The 24,934-nt window shown below is 45.0% G+C and overlaps 1 protein-coding gene across 1 annotated transcript in view; it reads right to left on the bottom strand.

The window, feature by feature from the left end:
• Positions 1-4,220: 4,220 nt before the first annotated feature.
• Positions 4,221-24,934, bottom strand: part of LOC103242418 (heparan sulfate glucosamine 3-O-sulfotransferase 3B1) — a 48,607-nt gene continuing 27,893 nt past the window's right edge. Inside the window, exon 2 of the mRNA XM_008010432.3 lies at positions 4,221-8,614. Within this exon, the coding sequence (XP_008008623.1) occupies positions 7,996-8,614 (619 nt within the window). The 3' untranslated portion in view covers positions 4,221-7,995. The remainder of the gene's footprint in view (positions 8,615-24,934) is intronic.

Here is a 24,934-nt window from a genome sequence, read left to right as displayed (position 1 = left end):
CCAGCCACAATCTTCTGTTTATTCCCTCCAGAACCGTCTTCACTCCTCCCACCATCCTCTCCAGGCTGCTTCCCTGCTGCATGGCCTGCAGTTTCCTACAGGCAGTATTTTTTTCACATCTAGACCTTTGCATGGGATAATGTCCCTCTACCTCCCCATCCCATCACATGGCTACATCTTACCAGATTTATAGCCTTGACCCTCCCTCTACCACGAGCCCCCACCCCCTACTTCTCCCCCCACGACACCTCACCTCGTCAGGGCCCTTGTCATATTGCATTGTGGTCGCATCTTCCCTTGTCCTTCAGCTCCCCCATGGAATGCAAATTCCTTGAAGCAGGAAGCATTTCCTATTTAGGGTTATGTCCCTAGCAGCAATAGACACTTGGTAAATAACCCTGGATGAATGAATTGACCTTTGACTTCAGCTTCTTCTTGTTCCAATTCACAGAGGATATCATATCCAAAGTACACTACTCTGGACATCCCTCTCGTAAGTTGTCTCCCTTCCTTAGAAGCTCTGGAGGCTTCCCGTTGTTTACTGCTTCCTAAGGAGGCTTCATGCCCCTCTCTTCTCTTCTCGAATATGTGGAAACAGAAAGCATGCAAGGCCTGAATGTTTTGAGGTCAGGGTTTCTTAACAAGTGAGGCATTATAAATAGCTTCTACATATCCAAGGAGCCACCAGAGCAGGAGGTGCTGGGGATCAACAGGGAAGATGTAAAGGAGCCTCTAATACCTTCTTGTAGGTATAACGTCAGGTCCAGTGGGCGAAATTTCAATTCCTTATAGGCACCTTTCTCAGGAGACATGGTACATTGAGGTCCTTGAGCCACTTTTAGTTCATTTTTTAAAAAGTCTGTTGCATAGAAGCAAAACTTCCCGAACTCTCAAATGGGGAAGGCTGTCTGTGAGACCACAGATATGTAATTACAGCTGACTTTGTGCAATAAGATAATTACTTAATCTTCTTTTGCACATAATAGTAAGTATGAATAGAAAAACGAAACTAGATGCTAATGATAGCAACTGTAGGTTTATATGAGCTTGTTATAATTGAGAACATGATGGTCACATGGCCAGGCTAAATCTTCGACCTTGAATGACCAGCCAGTGTGCTTTAGGTAGCCAACTGTGGGTTCCGTTGTGAAGGATAAGGAGAAATAATGGTTAATCATGTACAAAACATTGGGGATATATTGTTGGACGTTGAATCTAGGTGAGGGGAAATTAGGGATGTAAAAGATCTTTTAGCTCTCTTAAAAGAAATGCTTTATGATATACAAGTCTATGGTTTCATTTTCAGGAGGTTCCAGAAATATATTATGGATGGCAGTTGGGAGCTGACTGATAAAAGAGGGCCCAACAGTCTTGGAACTATTTGAAATGCCGCAACAGCAACTATGCAGGAGTTTCCTTAAAGGAGATCTAGAGTTATCTGGGGAGACAGCTTCATAACTGACCTTACTGGTGAAATGCATAGTACAGAGGAAAACAGTTTTCATCAACAGTCCAAGCTGTCTAATTTAAAAAAGATAGGAAGTCTATGCTCTAACTGGGTGCGAGTCAGAATTACCTAGAGTGCTTGTTAAACCCTGTGTTTCTAATTCAGTAGGTCTGAGGCAGGCAGGAATTTGCCTGTCTCCCAAGCTTCTGTGTGATGCTCTGTGGTTCAGGGACCACACTTTGAGAACTACTCCAGACTAATGACTTTTAACCTTGTATATACATTAGAATCTCTTGGGGAGCTTCTTAAATATACCCATGTTAAGGCCTCAGCCCCTAGTGTTTCTAAATGTAATTGGTCGAATGGTGTTCAGGCTTGAGAATTTTTTTTTTTTTCTCTTTTTTGAGATAGGGTCTCCCTCTATCACCCAGGCGGGAGTTCAGTGGCACGATCACAGTTCACTGCAGCCTTGACTTCCAGGGCTCAAGTGGGTGCCTCATCCTCTTACGTAGCTGGGACCACAGGTGTGCCCCCACACCCGGCTCGTTTCTGTATTTTTTGTAGAGATAGGGTTTTGCCATGTTGCCCAGGCCGGTCTTGAACTCCTGGGCTCAAGCCATCCACCCACCTTGGCTCCCAAATTGCTGGTATTACTTGCGTGAGCCACCGTGTCCAACCAGGCTTTGGAATCTCTTGAAGTTTCTTCAGGTCATTCGAATATTTGCCCAAGCTCGATGACCACTGCTCTAAACTGTGCCATCAGGTTAATAAGCAGATTTTGTGCCGGGCACAGGGCTCACACCTGTAGTCCCAGCACTTTGGGAGGCTGAGGCGGGTGGATCACTTGAGGTCACGAGTTCAAGACCAGCCTGACCAACATGGAGAAGCCCCCATCTCTACTAAAAATACAAAAAATTAGCCAGGCATGGTGGCGCATGCCTGTAATCCCAGCTACTCGGGAGGTTGAGGCAGGAGAATCACTTGAACCTGGGAGGCAGAGGTTGCAGTGAACGAAATCGTGCCATTGCACTCCAGCCTGGGCAATAAGAACTAGAAATTAACAGCAATGTTAATACAACACAACTAGAAATTAACAGCATTGATTTACTTTCATTGTGCCTTTTAACAAGAGCAAAATTCCATCTCAAAAAAAGAAAAAAACGAAAACTAGATTTTAGGTCCATTTTGTGGTCTTTCTGTAGAAAAAGCATAAAATTGATGAGATGGGGTGCAAAGTCAAGTCAACACTTCTATTTCACACACCTATGCCACCGAGTGGCCAATTTCTAGCTTTGAAGAAACTAGTCTCCACAGAATGCTAGCTTTTGAAAACCAAATCCTAAGTAAGGCTCGTTTTCTGACTGATGCACTTACACTCTGTTCTAGTTAAGTCAGGGTTTTCTTTCCACTGCTTTGCCAAAACGCTAGCCTAATTTTCAACTCCGTGCCTCTCCGAGGCATTTTCTTAGTGGGAGTTCAGAAAACCAAGAGAACTGCCAGAGACGATTTGGGGTTGGGAGGTGGGCACCCATATTTTAGAGACCTAACCATGAATAACATTGAGTAAGTCATTCCTTCACCAAGTCCCATTTATTCTTCATGGCAAGATGCAAATCTCACTTACGTGCCAGTCTTGAACAGTAGAATCTTTGCCAGGAGCAGCGAGTGAGCCTAAGGTAAGGCTAGTGTGGCTTCAGTGATACTCTCTGGCTAGAAATGAACAGCATTGCTTTGCTGTCATTGTGCCTTTTAAAAATGATGATCTCTTGATGGCAAGACATCATAGTTTTTTCCTTAAAATATGTTTCCTTTTAAAGTTAAGTAAAATCAGAGTGTGAATCAAATGGTTAAAGTAGCAAATACTAATTGTACAGATGGTGTGCCAGGTCAAAAGTAAGCAGAAGGTAGTTTGAGACGGATTAAAGACACAGAAATGCTGCCCGGGCGCGGTGGCTCAAGCCTGTAATCCCAGCACTTTGGGAGGCCGAGGTGGGCAGATCATGAGGTCAGGAGATCAAGACCATCCTGGCGAACATGGTGAAACCCCGTCTCTACTAAAAATACAAAAAAAATTCGCCGGGTTTGGTGGCGGGCACCTGTAGTCCCAGCTTCTAGGGAGGCTGAGGCAGGAGAATGGCTTGAACCCGGGAGGCGGCGGAACTTGCAGTGAGCCAGGATCACCCCACTGCACTCCAGCCTGGGCGACAAAGCGAGACTCCGTCTCAAAAAAAAAAAAAAAGACACAGAAATGCTGCCTCATCTGAGTCCTTTCTGTCTCTATCTTGCAGATAAGGATCTCCACCTAACAGAAGAACACTCTGTAAAAGTGAGAAGAGAAGGCACCTATTATCAAAATCCACCAGCCATAGGAGCTGTGCTCACATTGCACCTGTCGTGTGACATGTGGCTGCCCATGCACACGAACCTGTGGCACTGAAAGACTAGGGCAGGCAGCGGCTTCAGTATTCTTGGAATCCTGTGTAATGGACAGCACTTCCTGGGGGCTGCGGGGAAGCTCCACTGGGGCACACGAGCCCCTCTCTCTGATCTTGTCTTCAGAGTCATTTATAAAAAAAGAAAAAATTCACCCTAAATGCTTGTGGATTAGTTGTATATTGGATTGCACCCTTTAAAATCTGAAAGATCAGCCTGCCCTCAGAATGACTCTGTGTGTGTGTGTGTGTAAGTGCGCATGCGCGCACATGGGATTATTAAATAAAATATTGCTACCTTGTCTTTCTGTAATACTTAAGAAGACATAAAGGTACTCACATGTTGGCAAAATATATTTTATTTGTTCATACAAAGAAATAGTATGAATTACCAGAATTTCATTTGCCTAGAAACATCTTTCTCTGTGTAAAATTAATTTGTGTTATACATAGGACAAAATACTTGATTTAATTTTTTGTACATATTGGCTATCCTAACATCCAAGTTATCAAAGACATACTGCTAGAATGTGCACAGTATTTTAGATTACTGGGTTGAATGAGACTCAGGGATAAATTAATGTCACAAAAGTGAAAAAACATCTAACCACACCTTTTAAGTTTTATTGGCCATCCTCTTGACAAGCTGAAAAGAAAAGTCACATTAGCTTCTGTGTCAGCGTCTTAGATATGTACTGTTTCTAGTATACTGGAACCTTCCATTTTCCTTTTTTACAAAAATATCCTGGCAGGATCTGAAACTGTTTCTCCAAATGTCTAAAATGTATCTGTCACTCAAAATGACCCCCAAAGAGAATCCTGGGAAGAAAACAATTTCTCCTCCTCCGTCATCCAATTAAGTATTTATTAAACAGTCACTACACTTAAAATACCTTTCCAGGTACCACCTACTAAGTTAACAGACTACTGTTCAAACGCCGCAAAGAAAGCATGAATTAGATAGAAACAAGAAAAATCTCCCAGTATTTTTTTGTTGAACTTTTTGTTGTTTTTAAACGAGAAAAGAAACAAAACTGAGGAAAAAAAATAAAGTGTTCCAATGAATATCAGAGCTTTTCCTGTAAATTGGAGGAAGCCCAAAACACATGCCAGGACAAATTGTCGAAACAGAAAAGGGTGTTTGTCTTCTGGTAGCTAAAAAGTTAAGCTTGGTGGTCTTGCAGATTGCTAGAACAGGGAGAAATCTAAGGCTTACGTTACCTAACTTCTGCAGGAGGAAGATGACCATCAGATGATGGGGTGCAAGCTCCGGCAGATGCTGCCACCAGATCTGTCAGGAACTTTAAGCCATCAGACCCTTATGAGGAGATGTACATGATGTTTGATTTATTTGTCTTACATAGAAAAACTTGCTATAGTCCATCAGTACTAATTATGGACATCTGTTTGAATTCAAGGATTTGACCCAGAATAGAATTTTGACCCACTTCAGTGTTCATGACTAAATGACCCTCCTTCTACCAGAAAATTTCCTGTTTCAGTTTTAAGGCAGGGAATAAAGAACTTAATAAAACATTGTCCAGCTTGGAAAGAGGGCGGGGCCATGAAGGGGAGGGAAAAGCTCCTGCGTGTTTTCCTATGGCTTTGTTGCATACTCTTCTCTCAACTCTTCCGTAGTTCCACAACGACAGCCACATCAGACCATCCGAGTGGTCAGAAATTAGACAGGGCAAGACTGGGTAAAAGACTTGGATACTGCCTTTTACTTCAAGCCAAATGATGCTGTAAACCGAAAAGAGGCGTTCTCAGTTTGATTTCAAATAAATGAAAAAATACAAGACCAATTAGCACCCTTTTGCAGGTGTTTTTCACACCCACTCATCAAGAAGGCAGAACCACACTATGATTCGGGTATTTCCCTAAGTACAGGTCCCACACTACTTTCTGGAGACAGTGAAAAAGCTATGAAATGGATATAGCATTGGAGAACAGGGAGAAACCTGACATGCGCAGATCCCCCATGAGCTTCCTCCAAAACAGAATCTACACAATGATGGTTTGGCTGCTAAGTGTAAGCTAGCTAGATGTAGGCTAAAACTTTTGGGCAAATACAAACCGGATTTTCAAGACATCACTTAAAGACCAGTGACATCTCTGATCAATTTCCAAAAATGAATTATCTTTTCCTCTTTTCATACAATGTTTCTTACACTATCAGGCAAGTGATCCCATACAACATACAGACGTATCCTTTGTAACTATCCCATCCCAACCATTTTGACAATATGTGTATCTTCCCACATATTCCTTGATGGAAGTATAACTGAAATCACAATTCTTTTACGGTAGAAGCATTCTGGTTTAAAAGGTTTAAAAAACTGAGGTTAAATTAAACATGTCATTATGTGATATTGCTATATGTTTAACCAACTGTCCCTGTATTACTATATGGCTACTCAATTGCCACTATATTGCTATCTGGTTACCCAACTGTTATAAACCAACAGAGAGGCATGGGGAGAGGATTCTGCACATCAGTGACAGTGCTGCTAACCCTTCTGTCAAGACCTGGCTAAAACAAGGGACAGTTGTATGAGCATCAGGCTCAAGGGTTTACAGGCAACATGGGGCCAGCTTTCCCAACCTTTTTTTTTTTTTTTTTTTTTTTTTACAAGGGCCACTCTTAGTTCTTGCTATTTGGTCACTGGCTACTGCCCATATTATCACTCTGAGAGATCATTCTGAGATGAGCTAGGAATTCCAAACATACATCAAGCGGAGGTGTCAGACTCCCTTCCTCTGCCAGGCTGCCTGTCCTTTTGAGGCCTTTGTCTTTTCTGCCTATTGAGTCTGTGAGCCTGCTGCCCAGCACTGGCTGGCTCTGTACCTAGCAGCACCTTGGTAGACACCGATGCCGAGGGACACAGCTGACCCCTCTGAGTCTCGACACCCAGCGCCCTTGGTTTGTGCCGGCGGCTCTGCTAGCCTACGGGATTCTTTGGTGTGTCAAAGCAGAACTGTCTGCCTGGGGAACGCAGCATGGTGTAGTTTCATGCAAATTAAAGGAGATCATCTTGATTTCTAAAGCAGCACCCAAGCATCTCACACATGTGACCTTGGAAAGAAGGGGCAACAATCTGCATACACTTCAAACTGGTTAATGAACCAGGGAATGGGACAGAGGAGGATACAGGGCCATCCTTCAAAATCAAAAGCTGAAGTCAATGGACCCTAGCAATCTGACTCTAAAAGGATGTGGATAGTGGGCGCAGTGGCTCACGCCTGTAATCCCAGCACTTTGGGAGGCCAAGGCAGGCAGATCACCTGAGGTCGGGAGTTCAAGACCAGCCTGACCAACATGGAGAAACCCTGTCTCTACTAAAAATACAAAATTAGCCAGGTGTGGTGGTGCATGCCTGTAACCCCAACTATTTGGGAGGTTGAGACAGGAGAATTGCTTGAACCGGGAGGCGGAGGTTGTGGTTAGCCCATATTGCGCCATTGCACTCCAGCCTGGGCAACAAGAATAAGACTCCATCTCCAAAAAAATAAAATAAAATAAAATAAAGGATGTGGATGTCCTTGTAAAGGGAGTGAGAGATTCCTCCATGTACTGAATGGAGGTGGGGACAGAACCCTAGCGCTGTGGCTTTCAGGCTACATCATTGGACCCGACACCACATATGCAAGGAGGCTGCTACATGAGGTCTGCCCTTCAGAGTACAGCCCTGTAGAGGCAGCTCAGTGTTCCTTCGAGGTACACAGGCAGGAAGAGAAAGGGAAGCTGGAATGGGAGACCCAAGACAAGGAGGCAGCAACTGGAGAACTCAGACGGTGACTGAAGGCTGAATACCCGTAACAACAAAAATCTCAAGTTGTGCTTTTCTTCGTTTTAAATATAACAGGTAGGGGAGAAGAAAAAAATGGAAGCACCATCAATTGTGAGGAAGAGAACAAAATTTTAGAGTTAAACACTTTGGAATGTTAACAGATTATGAAGCTAACTCTCTCAAGAGTGTGGCTAGGCAGCTTAGTGAATTAATTGCTTATGAATTAAAAATAAATTATTATAAAATAGATTTCTGTACATTTTACATACATATAATCTCTGTCAATAGATAAGCCACGTGGGTAAGGTACACAGCCCCGGTCTGTTCAATCCCAGCCAAAGTCGTGCCCGGTCATCTGGTAGAACTTGAGGTTGAAAGGCCGGTAGAACTCGCGCAGCCTGCGCACCACCTCGCGGTCGATCTCAGGGTGGGTCCTGCCCTTGGTCTTGCCCAGGCAGTGGGGCCGGCTGCTGCCCTCCGCCTTCTTCAGGCAGGGGAAGCCCTTGGTCTTGTTGAAGTAGAAGTGCTTGTCCGTGATGATCCGCTTGAGGCCCAGGAAGTCCTGCACGCGGCCCAGCTCGCCGGCCGGGTCGCTGATGAGCCGCTCGCCGCTCACGAAGAGCATCTGGCGGATGGGGAAGTGGCGCAGCCAGTGCTCCAGGTGCTTGGCGTAGATGCCGATCTGGATGGCGCTCCACGACGTGTCAATGAGGCCCGTCGTCCTGTTTTTGAACGTCAAGCTCTCGAAGGTGGGGATGTCGGGCCGCTTGGACAGCGTCTGTGTGTAGTCCGAGATGGCCCTGGTCACCGGGTCCCGCACCACCACGATGAGCTTGGTGTCCTTGGACATGGCCGAGATGCGCGCGGGCGCCTCCCGCGTGACGAAGTAACTGGGCGTCTTCTCCATGGTGATCTGCCCGTCCAGGGTTCTGGGCATCAGGTCCCTGAGAAAAGCAAGCAAGCAAACAAACCAGGGTCAGAAGGTGACGCCTTTCTGGCCACACGTCTTAAGGTCACCGCTTCTAATCCCAGCTCCCTCTTATTTCTGGAAGCAGTGGTAGAAACATGTAAAAATGCAAGTGGAACTTTAGAGATGAAAGGTACATTAGCATCCCACCTGGTTTGGAGGGCAGGTACCATCTACCGGAAACATGAAGGCCCCTTCACCAAGGTTGAAAGAGCAAGCTACCTGTTTCTCTAAGATCCTCTTGTGGGTATAACCTTCCCTTATTTTCACAGCTTTCAGATTGCCCCAAGCATCTCGTGCCAAAATACAAAAGCCTTTGGCCTCTGATAAGCGCCTTTCCTAGAAATATAGCACCCAGGACTCCCAGAGATTTCACTGTCCATGGGTCCTGCCGCTAGTCCGCCTTCCCACACTCGCCAAACCCAGGCAAATGTGCCGTGGACACTGGAAGGAAAACATCCCTCGGGTCCAGCCCAGTTGTGCCAGATTTATCACAGTGACTGCTGACAAAGCCTTTACTCCACAAAGCAACAAAGCACACAGCAGTCAAAAAAGTTGGTGACATCAGATAGGTAAACTGATACAAACATGCCACGAGAAAATTCCCAAGACACAATTCTAGAAACCTCCAAAAATACTTTAGAGGGGGTACTAGGCTCACTACCTGGGTGACGGGATCAATGGTACCCCCAAACGTCAGCATCACGCAATATACCCACGTGACAAATACCTGCACATGTATCCCCTGAATCTAAAACAAAAGTTGAAATTATAAACAACAATTAAAAAAAAAAAAAAAAAAAAACAGGCTGGGTACCGTGGCTCACACCATTAATCCCAGCATTTTGGGAGGCAGAGGTGGGCAGATCACCTGAGGTCAGGAGATTGAGACCAGCCTGGACAAAATGGAGAAACTCAGTCTCTACTAAAAGCTAAAAAGAAATTATCCGGACGTGGTGGTGCATGTCTGGAATCCCAGCTACTTGGGAGGCTGCACAGGAGAATTGCTGGAACCAGGGAAGCAGAGGTTGCAGCAAGTCGAGATGGTGCTACTGCACTCCCGCCTGGGCAACAAGAGCGAAACTCTGTCTCAAAAAAAAGAAAAAAAAAAAAAAAGGCTGGGTGAGGCGGCTCACACCTGCAATCTCAACACTTTGGGAGGCCAAGGCTGGCAGATCACGAGGTCAAGAGATCGAGACCATCTTGGCTAACACGATGAAACCCCATCTCTACTAAAAATGCAAAAAATTAGCCAGGCGTGGTGGCGGGCGCCTGTAGTGCCAGCTACTCGGGAGGCTGAGGCAGGAGAATGGCGTGAACCTGGGAGGCGGTGCTCGCAGTGAGCTGAGATGGTGCCACTGCACTCCAGCTTGGGTGACAGAGTGAGACTCCATCTCAAAAACAAACAAACAAACAAAAAAACAAATTAAATGAGGTTAGATCCAGCAATCCCATTTCTGGATATATATATACAAAGGAATTGAAATTGGTATGTCAAAGAAATATCTGCATTTCCCTGTTTGTTTTATAATAGCATTATTCAAAATTGATAAGATATGGAAGCCACTTAAGTATCTATCAATGGAGAATAGATTTTTTAAGTGTAGTATATATGCACAATGAAATATTATACAGCCTTTAAAAAGAAGGAAATTCTGTCATTTGCAATAACATGAATGCAACTGTAAGACATTATGTTAAGTGAAATAAATCAGCACAGAAAGACAATACTGTGTTATCTCATTTATATGTAGAATCTAAAAAAGTTGATCTCACAGAAAGAGAGTAAAAATGTGGTTACCAGAGGCTGGTTGGGGGATTAAAGGGAAGATGATGAAAGACAAGATGTTGATCAAGGGGTTCTAAGTTTCAGTAAGACTGGAGAAATAAGTTGTAGTGATCTATTTCACTGCACAGTGACCACAGTTAATAATAATGTATTGTGTATTTCAAAACTACTACAAAAACAGATTTTCAAGTTTACCACACACAAAAAATGATAAGTTGGTGAGGTGATGGATATGTTGATTTGCTTGATTGAATCTTTCTTTTTTTTTTTTGAGACGGAGTCTCGCACTGTCACCCAGGCTAGAGTGCAGTGGCATGGTCTCGGCTCACTGCAACCTCTGTCTCTCAGGTTCAAGCAATTCTCCTGCCTCAATCTCCTGAGTAGCTGGGACTACAGGCGCCCACAACCACACCCAGCTAATTATTGTATTTTCAGTAGAGACGGGGTTTCACCATGTTGGCCAGGATGGTCTCGATCTCCTGACCTTGTGATCTACCCGCCTCGGCCTCCCAAAGTGCTGGGATTAAAGGCGTGAGCCACTGCTCCCGGCCATTGATTAAACCTTTCTAGAATGTAAACGTAGATCAAAATATCATCTTGTACCCCCAAAATATGCACAATTATTTATCACAAATAATTTTTTTTAAAAAGGAAAAAAATTAAATGAAAGTCATAAAGCCGACTCAGTTTAGCTTAAATTAGCTCCTTAAATTAGTTAAGGAATTTGGGCTCTAATGTCAGACTGCCTGGGTTTAAATCCTGACTCTACCACTTACAAGTTATGTCACTTTGAATAATTTATTTAACTTTTCTGGGCTTCTTTTTCTCGTCCACAAAAATGGAGCTACCAATACGTATTCATGGAAGTTTAATGAGGATTAAACAATTAATAATTATAATATGATTCGAACACACCTGACATATGGAATATACTTGACAAATATCAGCCACTACTACTGTCATTATTATTATCATTATTAAGTTGCTCAATACACAGTTTATGGCATGTGATAGAACCAAAATTCAGCATATGTGTATAAGTGCTAGTGTGTATACATCACAAAGAGGTGTGTTATCTAAGTGGATACTAAGCTTTGGCCACAGATCTACAATCAGGCAAGTTATTATTTACAAGTCGGATAATTTATTGTGTGCCTGCGATTATTCTAGATATCATGTTAGAGGCTATATCATCTATTAGCTATCTACTATGGAATAGAGATTTCTGATTGATTCCTGCCTAGGCACAGGAATTAAAGGGGAAAAAAAAAGACAATTTCCACATTATTTTTGACCAAATATTTACCTCTCGGTAAGGCATTCTAAGCTTCAAGCCATCTTAATCCACAGAGACCACAATTGCCCTGTCTAGCACCGATAGGGAAACCACAGAAACTTTATCACAGGAGCCAGAAAAGGCAATTCCCTGGAGGGCAGGCACTCCTTCTTCCGGACTGCCAACAGGGAGTTTGAAGAAGGGTGCTTTTCCCTTAAGGAAGATTGCTCAACAGCACTGCAGTCAGCCTTGGTTTAAGCTAAAGCCGGATTGACCCACTTTGCCCATTAACCACTTAAATTAATGTAGCAGTGTCATCAGCCTAATGTGGTTGAGGATTAGAGAGTCTCAGCTCGCAACTTATTTTGCATTTGACCAAAAAGCAGGTCAAGTCAGATAAGGCCCAACTTCTTTTTCCTCTGTGTTAAACCATCTGCAACTAGACAGTTTACAAGAAGTTAATATTCAGAATCAAAGCATTATCACCACGATTGAAGGAATATACCAAACCCCAAGGTTTTTCAGGGCCGTTGCAGAGAAGGGGGTTTAGGGGTATACTCGGTGTCAGTCTGACCTAGTATGGGCTTGGAAGTCAGGCCACCGAGTTTGACTCTCAGCACCTCCATTTACTAAGGTGTGTGACCCTGGGGGATACATCACTTAATCTGTTCACACTGCAGTTTTCTCATCTGAATTAAAAAAAAAAAAAAAAGAAAAGATGATGTTTGCCTCCCAGGGCTTTTGAAAGAACTGCAAAGTTAGCTTTGGTACCCAGCCTGGTACCTAGTAGGCTGTTAGAAAAATGTTATCAATTATCTTCTGTTGACAGGATCTTGGAAAGGATGTAAGGAAGCAAGGTTTTTGCGCAGGGGACTTGTCACTCATTCAGTTCTACCCCACAGTGGGGCAACGAGGGAGGTGTGGCTCCTGGAAGAGCCTAAGTGCAGGAATGTTGGATTCTGCTTTCAGCCTGCCTGGGGTCCACAGCCTTCCCTGAACTCTGCAGCCGGAATTTCCTCACTGGCCCTAAAGAAGGGTTTGTCAGTAGCTGAACAGAATGCTAAATTGGCAATTGTGTATAAGAAACCACATAATAAAGCTGGTAAAAAGGAAATGAGAGATCAGCCGTAAATAAAGGTTCCCTGAGCTGTGGGCAGATTTACTGTGCTCGACCGCCTGCTGGTCCCCTCAACCATATAAGAGCCCCTCTCCCCGGGACAGTCTGGTGTTTGCCTACCTATGTCAGAAAGCACTCAAGGAGCCTCAGAATTTATTTTGATTATTGTCAAAATAACGGAGCCAGGGGAACTACTGCTGTGACAAAGAGACTTCTAAGCCCTTGTCCAGTGGAGGCTCTGGGGCTGCTCTCCCCTCAGCATGCTTGGAGGCAGACAAGCAGTGGCTGAGAAGTGAGATCCACAACAGAATTGATCATTTTGGCAAATGCCTCCTGAGCCCTCTCCAAAGGCTTCCCGGGACACATCTGTAGCAGGCGCTGGGCTCAGACCCTGGCATCTCCCAGCATGCCCCTGTGGATCCATCTGTTAGAGAAAAAAATTACTCAGCTGGGCTCGGTGGCTCACGCCTGGAATCCCAGCACTTTAGGAGGCCGAGGTGGGTGTTCACTTGAGGTCAGGAGTTCGAGACCAGCCTGGCCAACAGGGTGAAACCCCATCTCTCCTAAAAATACAAAAATGAGCTGAGCATGGTGGCACACATGCCTGTAATCCTGGCTACTCGGGAGGCTGAGACAGGAGAATCTCTTGAGCCTGGGAGGTGGAGGTTGCAGTGAGCTGAGATTGCGCCATTGCACTCCAGCCTGGGCAACAGGGCGAGACTCTGTCTCGAAAGAAAAAAAAAAGAAAAAATTAGTCAATCACGCTTGTTAAATCACAGTAGCAAAGACTTTATTCAAGACCATCGTGATAGGTGTAGAGACCCACTGCGGTGGAGTCTTGCAGCGATGGGGAGACAGATTGGCCTCAACTCAGAACACACTATGGGCAAGCGGGGTTTATAACCAAGGATCAGGGTGGGGTCAGTGGATAGAAAATGACTATGAGGTGCCATGAGGTATAAGAGAAATTCTGGCTAAACCGATCTAATGGGACTCTCTCTGAAGACAGGCCAAAGTGACCAGACATCACCCGGGGGCTGGTGGAGGCTGAGGAACCTGATAAGACATCAAGGGTGAGGAGTTCATGCTAAAATGACTTATCAGGGGCCTTCGCTAAGACTGGGTTTTACAAGGAAGTGCACAGGAGGTCCCGGGAGAAGGTTCAGGAGGCGGACTGAAGTTTGGTCAAGCAAAGAACTTTGTTACACCAAGTGAGAAGCATGGCAGGCCTGAGAAGTGTGTGAACGGCTCCTGGCACAGAACCATCCAGGCAAGTCCCTCTTTGCCCCTTTGGCTGCTCTTCTTCCGCCACCCTCACCCCACCACCACGCAGTCCTGGAGTCAAGTTCTTTCCATTCACTAACTGGGCACACCTTCCTCTTCCTCCACCCCTCCTCTAGGCACGCCTTCCTGCCCTCACTCTCAGAAACCTCTCTCATCTCAATAGTGGCAGAGAGAAGAAAGGATGAGGATGCGGCCGAGGGTGAGACCCCCTCACATGGAATCTGCGTGCCCATCCCAGCAACCTCAGCAGCGTGTCCAGCCCCAGGCTGGCCTCCACAGCCAGCATATGATGCAGGTTAATTGAGTCACTCATTATGAAAGCCAGTTTCTCAAAGGGATAGTCAGAGCTCATCATTATATAGCGCCCTAGAGCTTGCGAACTTTCACCTGCTTTATCACCTACTTTAGCGCCTTTGTGGTAGTTACTGTAATCTCCAATTCAAATGAAGACACTGAGTCTAAAAGAGAGAGGGTGACTCGCTTGGAGATGGGTCACCAGCTGCAGGTCAGAGAGTTGGGACATATAGTCAGCTCTTCTGATGGGCCTCCTTCCATTCATGATGATCCTCTCTCTTAACCCACCTTTGCTTCTTCTTAATATGATTTAGAACATGTGGAGCTACACACCTGTCCTCTCTTTAAATAGATTTCTGTATTTTTTTCTTTCATTCATAGATTAGTAGCCTAATCGGTATTTCTGTGCTAATCAGATCACTGCCGATCATAACTGTTCAAATAGGCCTCCAATTTCGAAACAATAAGGTTCATTGTTAACTGCCTTCTATGGGGCCTGGAAAATTACCAATCATTGCAACAGCACCTCCTCTCCAGCAACGCTGCCTCACCTCTTCTTCCCCTCTTTACCGCGTGGGCAGGAAGGGATAGCTTTTTGAAAAGCACATAAATCTGGCACATATCGCGAATAGACATTTGTGAGGCCGATGGGGCTAAACAGCATCTCCAGTCCAAAGCTAAGGAAGACACAATGCTCAAAGCCCACAACAGTATTCCTTGGGACGAGCCTAGGAGATACTATCCAGGTATGTGTGCCCACATGAACACAGGGTGACAGAACCCAAGAAAGATCCTACTTCTTCAATTAAACCTAAGGGCAAAGCAGGCTTGTCACCCCATTAAGGTTTGGGGATGACAAGCACAGTGAACTTCCAGGACCACCAGTGGCCTCAAAAAACTGGGCCGTAGTGCATGATTCTGAGAACCAGGAGTATTGGAGTATTTCAGGCTTTCAATTTGTTTAAGGATATTTCAAGGAAGGTATTAAGCCAGGCTGGGTGTGGTGGCTCACGCCTGTAATCCCAGCACTATGGGAGGCCGAGGCAGCTGGATCACCTAAGGTCAGGCGTTCGAGACCAGCCTGGCCAACATGGTGAAACCTCGTCTCTAGTAAAAATACAAAAATTAGCCAGGCGTAGCGGCTCCCACCTGTAATCCCAGCTACTTGGGAGGCTGAGAAAGGAGAATCACTTGAACCTGAGAGAGAGAGGTTGCAGTGAGCCGAGATGGTGCCATTGCACTCCAGCCTGGGCAACAAGAGCAAAACCGCGTCTCAAAAAACAAACAAAAACAAAGAAAGGTATATGGGCCGGGCGCGGTGGCTCACGCCTGTAATCCCAGCACTTTGGGAGGCCAAGGTGGTCGGATCACGAGGTCAGGAGATCGAGACCATCCTGGCCAACATGGTGAAACACCATCTCTACTAAAATAAAAAAATTAGCTGGGCGTGGTGGCATGCACCTGTAGTCCCAGTTACTCGGGAGGCTGAGGCAGGGGAAATCATTTGAACCTGAGAGGTGGAGGTTGCAGTGAGGTGAGATTGCACCACTGCACTCCAGCCTGGTGAGAGAACAAGACTCTGTCTCAAAAAAGAAAAACGGTATATGCCACCTCTGTGGCACTCAGTTTCATCCTAGTTGCATTTTAAATCATGCAGGGTGCTTTCAACCAGCATTAAATGTCTGGTCCCTCCCCACACACCCATTGAATCAGGCCCTGGATGGGTGGGGCTTCAACATGGGATTATTTTAGATGATTCTAATGTGCAACCAGGACTGGAAACCATTATGCTGTGGTATCTGTGGGCCTGGAACTTGTCATGATCTAGTCATTTATTCTGCTGATATTCATGTGTGCCTAAGTGGAGGTACTATGTGGGTATAGACATCCACCACTGTGGGGGGAAAAAGTGAGAAAACAACATTGTCAGCAGAAATGAAACTTCTTCAGCTAATCCAAGACTAGTTATTTGAGTCAAGGCTAGAGGAGTGAGGGTCACACGCTCAGATGCCTGTAGACCACCTCCCAGGGCCAGTGAGGGCTTGTGTCCTGATGGTCTACAAACTGCAGAGAAAAGAAAAGCATTCCAATCAGGCAGGCCAGGTGCGATGGCTCACGCCTGTAATCCCAGCACTGTGGGAGGCTGAGGCGGGCAGATCACCTGAGGCCAGGGGTTCAAGACTAGCCTGGCCAGCATGACGAAACCCCGTCTCTACTAAAAATACAAAAAAAAAAAAAAAAAAAAAAAATTAGCCAGGCATGGTGGTGGGCTCCTGTAATCCCAGCTACTCAGGAGGTTGAGGCAGGAGAATCACTTGAACCTGGGAGATGGAGGTTGCAGTGAGCTGAAATCGTGCTACTGCACTCCAGCCTGGGTGACAGAGTGAGACTCCATCTAAAAAAAAAAAAAAAAATCCAATCAGGCTAAGATACTTGTTGCCCCTAAACACACACTCACACCCCTCTGAGAGTTGGTTACCCAATAGGAATCAGGCTACCAGTAAAACAAAACAAATCAAAGGAAACTAGAAGAAAGATAAGTCCACCTCTACTGGTGTGATAAAGAAAAGCTAACAGAGGTATCTAATTCTTTCATCATCAAAAGTTAAATAATATTACACTAAGCAGAAGAAAGACAGGTAAAGAATAATACTAGTATTACATTGTCTAATTTATGCTTGTATAAGAGTTTGTGGCTGCAAATTAAACTCAGTGCTCTTTTAGAGTGTATGAGTGCGCTCTGCCTCTCGCCGTGGGATGCCTCAAGCAGAGTCCCCACCAGCAAGAAGGCCCTCACCAGATGTGTCCCTGAAATCTTGGTCTTGTCAGCCTCCAGAACTGTAAGAAATAAATTCCTTTCTTTCTTTAAAAAAGGAAAGAAAGAAAGGACAGAAGGAAGGAAAAGGAAAGGAAGGCACTAAGTTCTCCTTTAAAAGAAAAAAATTCCATGAAAGTAAGAATTATTCATGGCATAAATTCTTGTTTTCCTTTTTCCCAATCTTGAGGCAGGATGCTCAGAATCACGTTTGAGGATTTAGAATTTCCATCCGCAGTCGGAGATAGCCTCTGCTCCTTGCCTTTCCTCTCCATAATAGAGAGGTCAGCCGAGAAGATGAGCTGACTTCCTGCCAAATCAGTTTCCCACTGGGGAACGGCGGTCCCAGGGCTTTGGAGAAACACGAGACTTTACCACTAAGCACCCCAGCTTTTGCTGGCGCTTTTAAATACTGCAGCTAGAAATGGACTATTAAAAATCAACCTTGAAGGCTAAAGGCATAGGAAATTAAAATGAACCAGAGTAGTTCTAAAAAGCCCTGTAATTCTGATGTTACCCAGTACCAAATGTTGCCCTAATTTCTTCTTCTGCTTCTTCCTTTCCTCGGGTGATATCCCTCCTCCTATAGCCCAGCAATTGAAGTTACTGTTTGAACTGGTAAATTACACAACAATAAAAAAAGAAGATTATTGAAATGGGCGTAACCTAACTCACAACAGGCAAACAGATGCCTGGAAATTTATGTAAAACAGATGATGGAAGTTAATGTGCTTCAGAGAGGAGAGCAAGCTGCAGCCCACATTGAGTGGGGGTAGGCCCAGTTTTCCAAACCAATTGAGGAAAACTGGGAAGAGCAAAGGAAACCTTCACCCCACCCACTTCTCCTGGCCCGTTAGGAAAATGACTTCCTTGTTTAGTTGCAGAAATACCCCACGTTTTCTGAACTCCAACAAAGATTCTTTTTCTTTTTTTAAACGTACTTTTTAACTTCTATAGAGTGAAAATCATTCTTGGTGTCCAGTTCTAAGAATTTTGACAAATGCATAGAATTATGTAACCACCACTATCACCAAGAGGGAGAACAATTCTAGCATTCCCCAAAATCCACTTATTCAGCCTCTTCCAATGCAGATTTTACAAGTTCCCTTTGAAAGGGCCAAAGGTTGCCCAAATCCTTGTTTTGACACTGCTTTGGGGAAAATATTGATTGAAATGAAAAAATGGTCAGTAGAGATATAGAAAATTTTTTTCCTTTTTCTTTTCTTTGTTTTTTTTTTTTTTTTTTTTTTGAGATGGAGTCTTGCTCTCTTGCCCCGGCTGGAGTGCAGTGGTGCGATCTTGGCTTTCTGCAACCTCCGCCTCCTGGGTTCAAGCGATTCTCCTGCCTCAACTTCCAGAGTAGCTGAGATTACAGGTGTCTGCCACCATGCTCAGCTAATTTTTGTATTTTTAGTAGAGATGGGGTTTCATCATGTTGGACAGGCTGGTGTCGAACTCCTGACCTCAAGTGATCCACCCACCTTGGCCTCCCAAAATGTTGGGATTACAGGCATGAGCCACTGCATCTGGCCAAATCTTAATAAAACTGATATATTTACTGTTGGTTTTTTTTTTTCTTTAAAGACAAGCTATTTTTGTGAAGATATCTGCTCCTAATTGGCATGTCCCAGTGGTTACCTTCCTGGGCTTCAGCTTCCTCATCTGTAAAATTAGCTCAGCAGTGGAGTCTCCAAAGGTTCTGCCCATTCTGATAAACTGTTCTCACACCAATCCCAAGAGCTTCAGCTTTTCTGGGCCTTTCTGGGCCTCAGCTTCCTCATTTATAAAATTAGTTCAGCAGTGGAATCTGCAGAGGGTCTGCCCATTCTGATAAACTGTTCTCACACCAATCCCAAGAGCATGGGACAGGAAATTGTGATGTCACATCCGCTTTACCTTCCAGGAAGTCCAGATCCAGCCTCTGAGAAGTCACAAATCAAAAATATGACAAAGAGAAATCTTTACAAACACAAGAATCAAGAGTTCTAGGAAGGCTATGTTTCTCCCCTCCCCACTCCAAAGCAAAACTTGTTCCTAGCATCTACACAGCCACAAATCTGTCTAGGAAAGAAGGATGCGTCCTTAAAAAGAGCAAAGAAAATAGAGAGCGCAGGTTTTTGAGTGCCTGATAAACCAACTAGCATCAGCAGCTAAACTCAAAAAGAAAACACTGGGATCCTGGGGGTTGGGTGAAGGGCAAAAAGAGATGATTCAGAGAATATTTTAGGGCAGTGAAACTACCCTGCAGGAAAATATCATGTAGATTCCATGTCATTACAGGTATGTCGAAACCCGTAGACTATGCAACACCACTAGTGAACCCCAATGTAAACTATGAACTTTGGGTGATAATGAGATGCCAATGTAGGTTCATCTATTGTATCACTTTGGTAGGAAATATTGATAATGGGTGAGTTTATGCATGTAGGGGGTGAGTAGGAGTATATAAGAAATCCCTGATGAGCCTGGCGTGCTGGTACACCTGTAATCTCAGCTACTCAGAGGCCCTGAGGAAGGAGGATTGCTTGAGCCCAGGAATTTGAGGCTGTACTGGCTATAATTGCGCCTCTGAATATCCACTGCACTACAGCCTAAGCCACACAGTGAGACCCTATCTCAATAAATAAATAAATAAATATCTGTACCTTCCCTTCAATTTTGCTGTGAACCTATAACTGCTCTTAAAATTAAGTCAATTTAAAAAAAAATGAAAAAACACTGGAATCTGGCAAAGATTCTTCTCCCAATCAAACGACTCCGGCTCCCCCAAACTTTTCAGCTAGGCCTCAACTTTTGTCTTTCTCTTTGTCTCTGCAATGTCCAATTTTAGCAATTAATTCTACTGAGTTGGTTTAGCTAGAATACCCCATCCTCTAAAGCTGATCAAAGGTTCTCAGCCTTGGCCAGGCGCGGTGGCTCATGCCTGTAATCCCAACACTTTGGGAGGCTGAGGAGGGTGGATCACCTTGAGGTCAGGAGTTCAAGACCAGCCTGACCAACATGGAGAAACCCCTCTACTGAAAATACAAAAATTAGCTGGGCATGGTAGCGTATGCCTGTAATCCCGGCTACTCAGGGGACTGAGGCAGGAGAATCGCTTGAACCCGGGAGAGGTTGCGGTGAACCAAGATCGCACCACTGCACTCCAGCCTGGGCAACAAGAGCGAAACTGTCTCCAAAAAAAAAAAAAAAAAAAAAAAGTTCTCAGCCTCTACCATCCCTCAGGTGATGTTGGGCCACCCTGGCCTGTCTTCAGTAAGAATCTGGTTAGGTGGGTTTAGCCAGAATCCCTGGACCCCTGATGACTCCTCTTAGTAATTTTCCAACCACTGACAACCTCTCACCCACTGCCCAAAGACATTCCCTACTCCTCCCACACCCTAGCCCACCCCCTCACCCACAGCACCTTGCCTATAAATCCCCACTTGTCCTTGCTGTGTCAGGAACTGAGGCCAGTTCTGAGGTCTCTTTTCCTTTGTTGCAATAGTTGTTGAATAAAATCTGTTTTTATATCGCTTTGACGACTATAGTTCTGGTTTTCTTTGACAGATCCCATCTCTCTCATTTCTTTCCTACGAGAACAATCATTTTCTCCTCTGGGGACGAACAGGGTCTCACCCCTTAACCAAGGCCAACATCATCGGTATTATTCTCATCACCTCTATTTTTGGAGCTGCGGGTTCTTCCTGGGGTGCAGGGAGCATGCGCAGCTTTGCTGGTCTTGAAACCCCTAGCAACCACCGCCAAGCACTCACGAAAAAGAAAAACTCTTCTTCCTACTCAGTAAAACTGAGATTTGTCAAAGTTAGCACGTCTTAGCCTAAGACATTAAAAAAAAAAAAAAAAAGATAAAAGGTCCTCTTTCATGAAAGGATGCCCCTCGGTTATAAGGGACTCTGCTCTGTACCCTCCCCGTGCTGAATGGGGTTGCCCAAGCCCCTCCGTGGCCTCTGCTGCTTGGAGCTGGATCCTTAGCTCCTGCTCTGTTCCCTGGGGAAGGAAATGTGATAATAAGGGACATGAGGCACCCAAGAACCGGTGGGCTGGAAGCTGAGGGCTTATTTCAGGCTCAGCGTTGACTGGACCAGTTGCTCAATCTTCCCATTCCAGGGAGATGGGTGACACTTACTTAGGTGACCAGCTTGAAAGGGCGGTGGGAGCGGTTGCAGACTTTTAGGTTAGCTGGGAATGGGGGAGGGTAGAGGACGCTTGCAAGAAGCAAACTTCCTAGCTGCCAGGCAAGTGCTAGAGGTGGAAGACCCTGGCAGGTTAAGCGGGGAGGGCATCTGGTACTGCAGACCAATGCGTTTAAGTGTTTTCAAAAGAAAATGCAAGGAAAAAAGAAAGAGTAGGCCGCAAGGTCATTAGAGTCCTAATCACAGCATTTTCTATAGTACCAAGCACGGCCCAAACTACTGTCTTCTCCGAAAGCCAAGGTACTAATCTTAAATAGTCTCCTCCCCAAAACTGCCTGGGATCTTTCCACATGATCTTATACATCACAGGGAACCTCAGGGGTCAAAAAGACAAAGGTTGCAGTCTCTCCTCTCCCCTTTCTTCTTCTACTGAAAGATAAGACACCCAGCCAGGGATGCGAGAAGGGTTTTCCCAGAAAACTTAACACAGTCATGGGGACAATGACAGAGGAGAGCTGTAACTTGAACTGCAAGCTGTAACTCTGGGAAGTTTCTTCTTGAAAGCAGCTTTCATCCCAGGGAGTGGGGTTTGGCGGGAGGCGGCCGGGCGGAAGATGTGTATCAGCCCTGCCACTCCTTATCTGGAACCTCCTTCCTTTCCTAGGAAGCCTCAAAGCCACCTTTTCTGAGAACTCCCTTCAAAGGCCCACATCTCCATAAATAATTATCTCCATTTGGAGGAGATGTTTGCATATCAAAGAACTCCTTTGGGAGGGTTTAAAATAATTTGAACTGAAATTGTAAATAGTTACTGGCTCTCAATTTCCGATTTCGCAGCAGGATCCGTGGGGCTTCCGGAAGTGATGTCATTATTCATTAAAAGTTTACTAGGCCTTTTCTCTTTCCTTTTTCAAATGTTTTAAAGGTAATGGGTAGGAAAGAAGAAAAATAACAAAGGATGGACTCTCCAGCCCTCCTCCTCTTCCAGCCCCTCTCTCCTTTCTCCACGCCTAGCCCCCAACCCCCACCACAAGGATTTGGCCTCCATTGTCCTAGAATTTCAATACTGCTCAGAAAGTGAAAAGCCCTTGAATACCATAAGGGGGTGGGGCTCAAAAGAGCATCTCGCTTCTCTGGGTCAACCCAAGATCCCTTTCATTGGGGCAGAATCCTCGGTTATAGGCCCCACTTCACAATGGCCAAAAGTTCCTGTTCCTGGAAGGGGCTGGGGGTGGGGGTGGAGGGAGGGTTTCAATTAAAAGCTAATAGTCTTTTGTGGGTGAGCTCTCTGGGGTACTGCTCCTGTTTACAGGACCTCACTGTATGCCGGGATAAATCCTGTGAAATCAGTGATCCTGTGTCCTATTTCCTAGGGGGCCGGGGGGGAGAAAAAAAGCAAAACAAAATCCAACGTAGAAATAAAATCATTATAAAGAAAGAACAAGAGTTTTCTGGGAAGCAGACTTTTTAGAAAGTAAAATTAGTGCTGCCAATGGGCAGGGGCGGGGCAGAGCTGAGTACCCAGAAAGAAGGGGAGGAGGGCACCAAAATCCAGCCGCAATTGAAGTGGTTCTGTTGTTTCCTGCTTGGACGGATTCTTCTCTGCACACGCTGGGCCAACGTTTTGTTTCTGATGAGTCCTAGCTTCCCTATCTGTAGCACCCTTCTTTTTCTCTGGGCTGGTGGGGGCTCCAGCCCTATGTGGGTTACTTCCTTGGCAACGAAGGGTCATTCCTCCAGCAGGCAGCTTGCAATTCGCTCTTTTTTTTTTTTTCCCCACATGCCTCTATAGTCCCCTCCCTGCTCCCAGCTTCATTCCCAAGAAAAGCAGCATTCCCTGTACCCTTGGTAGCACAGTGTAAATGTTTGTAAACAGACCTTCAGCCAGAGAGCTTCCAAAACACTCTGCAACACCAGTCAACACAGAGTTGATGAAAATCACTAAACCTCTACCTGCAAGCAACACATACACACTGGGAAACCAGGAGAGAAACAGGATAAGGGGAGGGGCTGCCCAAAGCAGAGTGGGCACTGGGCATATGAAACCCTAGGTTCCTGTTCCTGCCCGGACACAGGCAAGAGGTACTTGGACAAGACCCTCAAAAGCTTGGACTCAGTTCTCCATGTATAAAAATTAATGGATTGGTTTAAAAGGGTGTTCCTCAGCTCTAACGTTATTACGACTACCCTTTCTCCCACCACTCCCCACATACCACTTCCTCCTACAGCCAGCAGTAGGGTGGCACAAGCTGGCAAATGTTAAGTAGAACCTCTATAAATATTTGATGTTTGAATATGTACAAAACGCACCCCAAGGGCATCAGTACAGGCCACCCCCAGGAGGTGTCATCAGATGGTGTTCAATGTCAAATGTACCCTAAAATGAGGCACTCAGTCTGGTGAATCAAAAGAAAAGTGGAGTTCAAGGTCAGGCTGTGTGGCCTCAGGCAAGGGCCGTCTTCGCTCATCTGTAAAACATTTGTCCTGCCACTTTTACGAAAAAATTCTTCCAAGAATCCAGTGTAGTTTGTAGGTGGATACACTCTGAAAGCAGCAAAACCCTACCTAAGGGTAAGGTGAGATGCATCCCACTCACATCCCCTCTTTATATCTCCCTTGGCATTTGGCTCTGGATGAGAGAAATGATGTTAAGGAAGAAGAGACATAAAATTGGTTTTTAAATTTAAAGGCTCATGTAACAACAAATATTTAAAAGAGTTTGCATTTCCTGTAATTTTCCCCTTGTGGTATGAAGCATTCCATTTTTGGTGCCCTCTTTCTTAGTCCCCCTGTAGGATGTTGGAGACAAAGGAAAACTGAGTCTCCTTCTGGGGTTAACATCACTGAATGAACTGGATGATCAGCCAAGGAGGAATGGAAAATGAGGCAGCTTTTAATACAAGCTCTTTCTTTTCTTCTCCCTCTTTCTTTCTTTCTTTTCTTTCTCTTTTTCTTTCTTCTTTCCTTCCCTTCCTCTCTCTCTTTTCTTTCTTTCCCTTCCTTCCTTTCTCTCTCTCCCCTTTCTTTCTTTCTTTCCTTTCTTTCTCTTTCTTTCTTTCCCTCCCTTCCTTCCTCCCTCCCTCCCTTCCACTCTCTCTCTCTCTTTCTTTCTTCCCCTTCCCCTTCTCCCTCCTTCCTTCCTTCCGTCTTTCCTCTCTCTCCCTCTCTTTCTTTCTTTCTCTTCTCATGGCAAACAGTTAGGTTGAGAAGGAGAGAAACAGCCCCAGTTTAGGGGCAGGGGTCCATCTGAGGCTACTAAAAAGAAACAACCACTGTGGGAAGACTCAGTATCATCAGCGACCTTCCCTACCTCCTGAGTGCAGGACCAGCAGGAGTTTGGGACAAGAGAAATTTCACTCAGCGCTTATCTGACTTAAGTCGTGAGATAATGGCTCCATCCAGCTCTCTGCTTCCCTTGTGCTCAACAGAGCCCTACTTCATGGCAATCCACTAAAAACAGTACAAGGTTAACTAAGTCAATAAAAATCTGAAGACATAAGCTTGAGTTCAACTAAAATGAAGGGAAGCGAGTGCAAATAAACCTCCATTATCATAGGCTTTAAATAGCTCAACAACATTTTAGAAA

The sequence above is a fragment of the Chlorocebus sabaeus genome, chromosome 16, assembly GCF_047675955.1.
Source record: "Chlorocebus sabaeus isolate Y175 chromosome 16, mChlSab1.0.hap1, whole genome shotgun sequence".
NCBI classification, from domain to species: Eukaryota; Metazoa; Chordata; class Mammalia; order Primates; family Cercopithecidae; genus Chlorocebus; species Chlorocebus sabaeus.
This window is presented reverse-complemented; position numbering and strand designations above follow the sequence as displayed.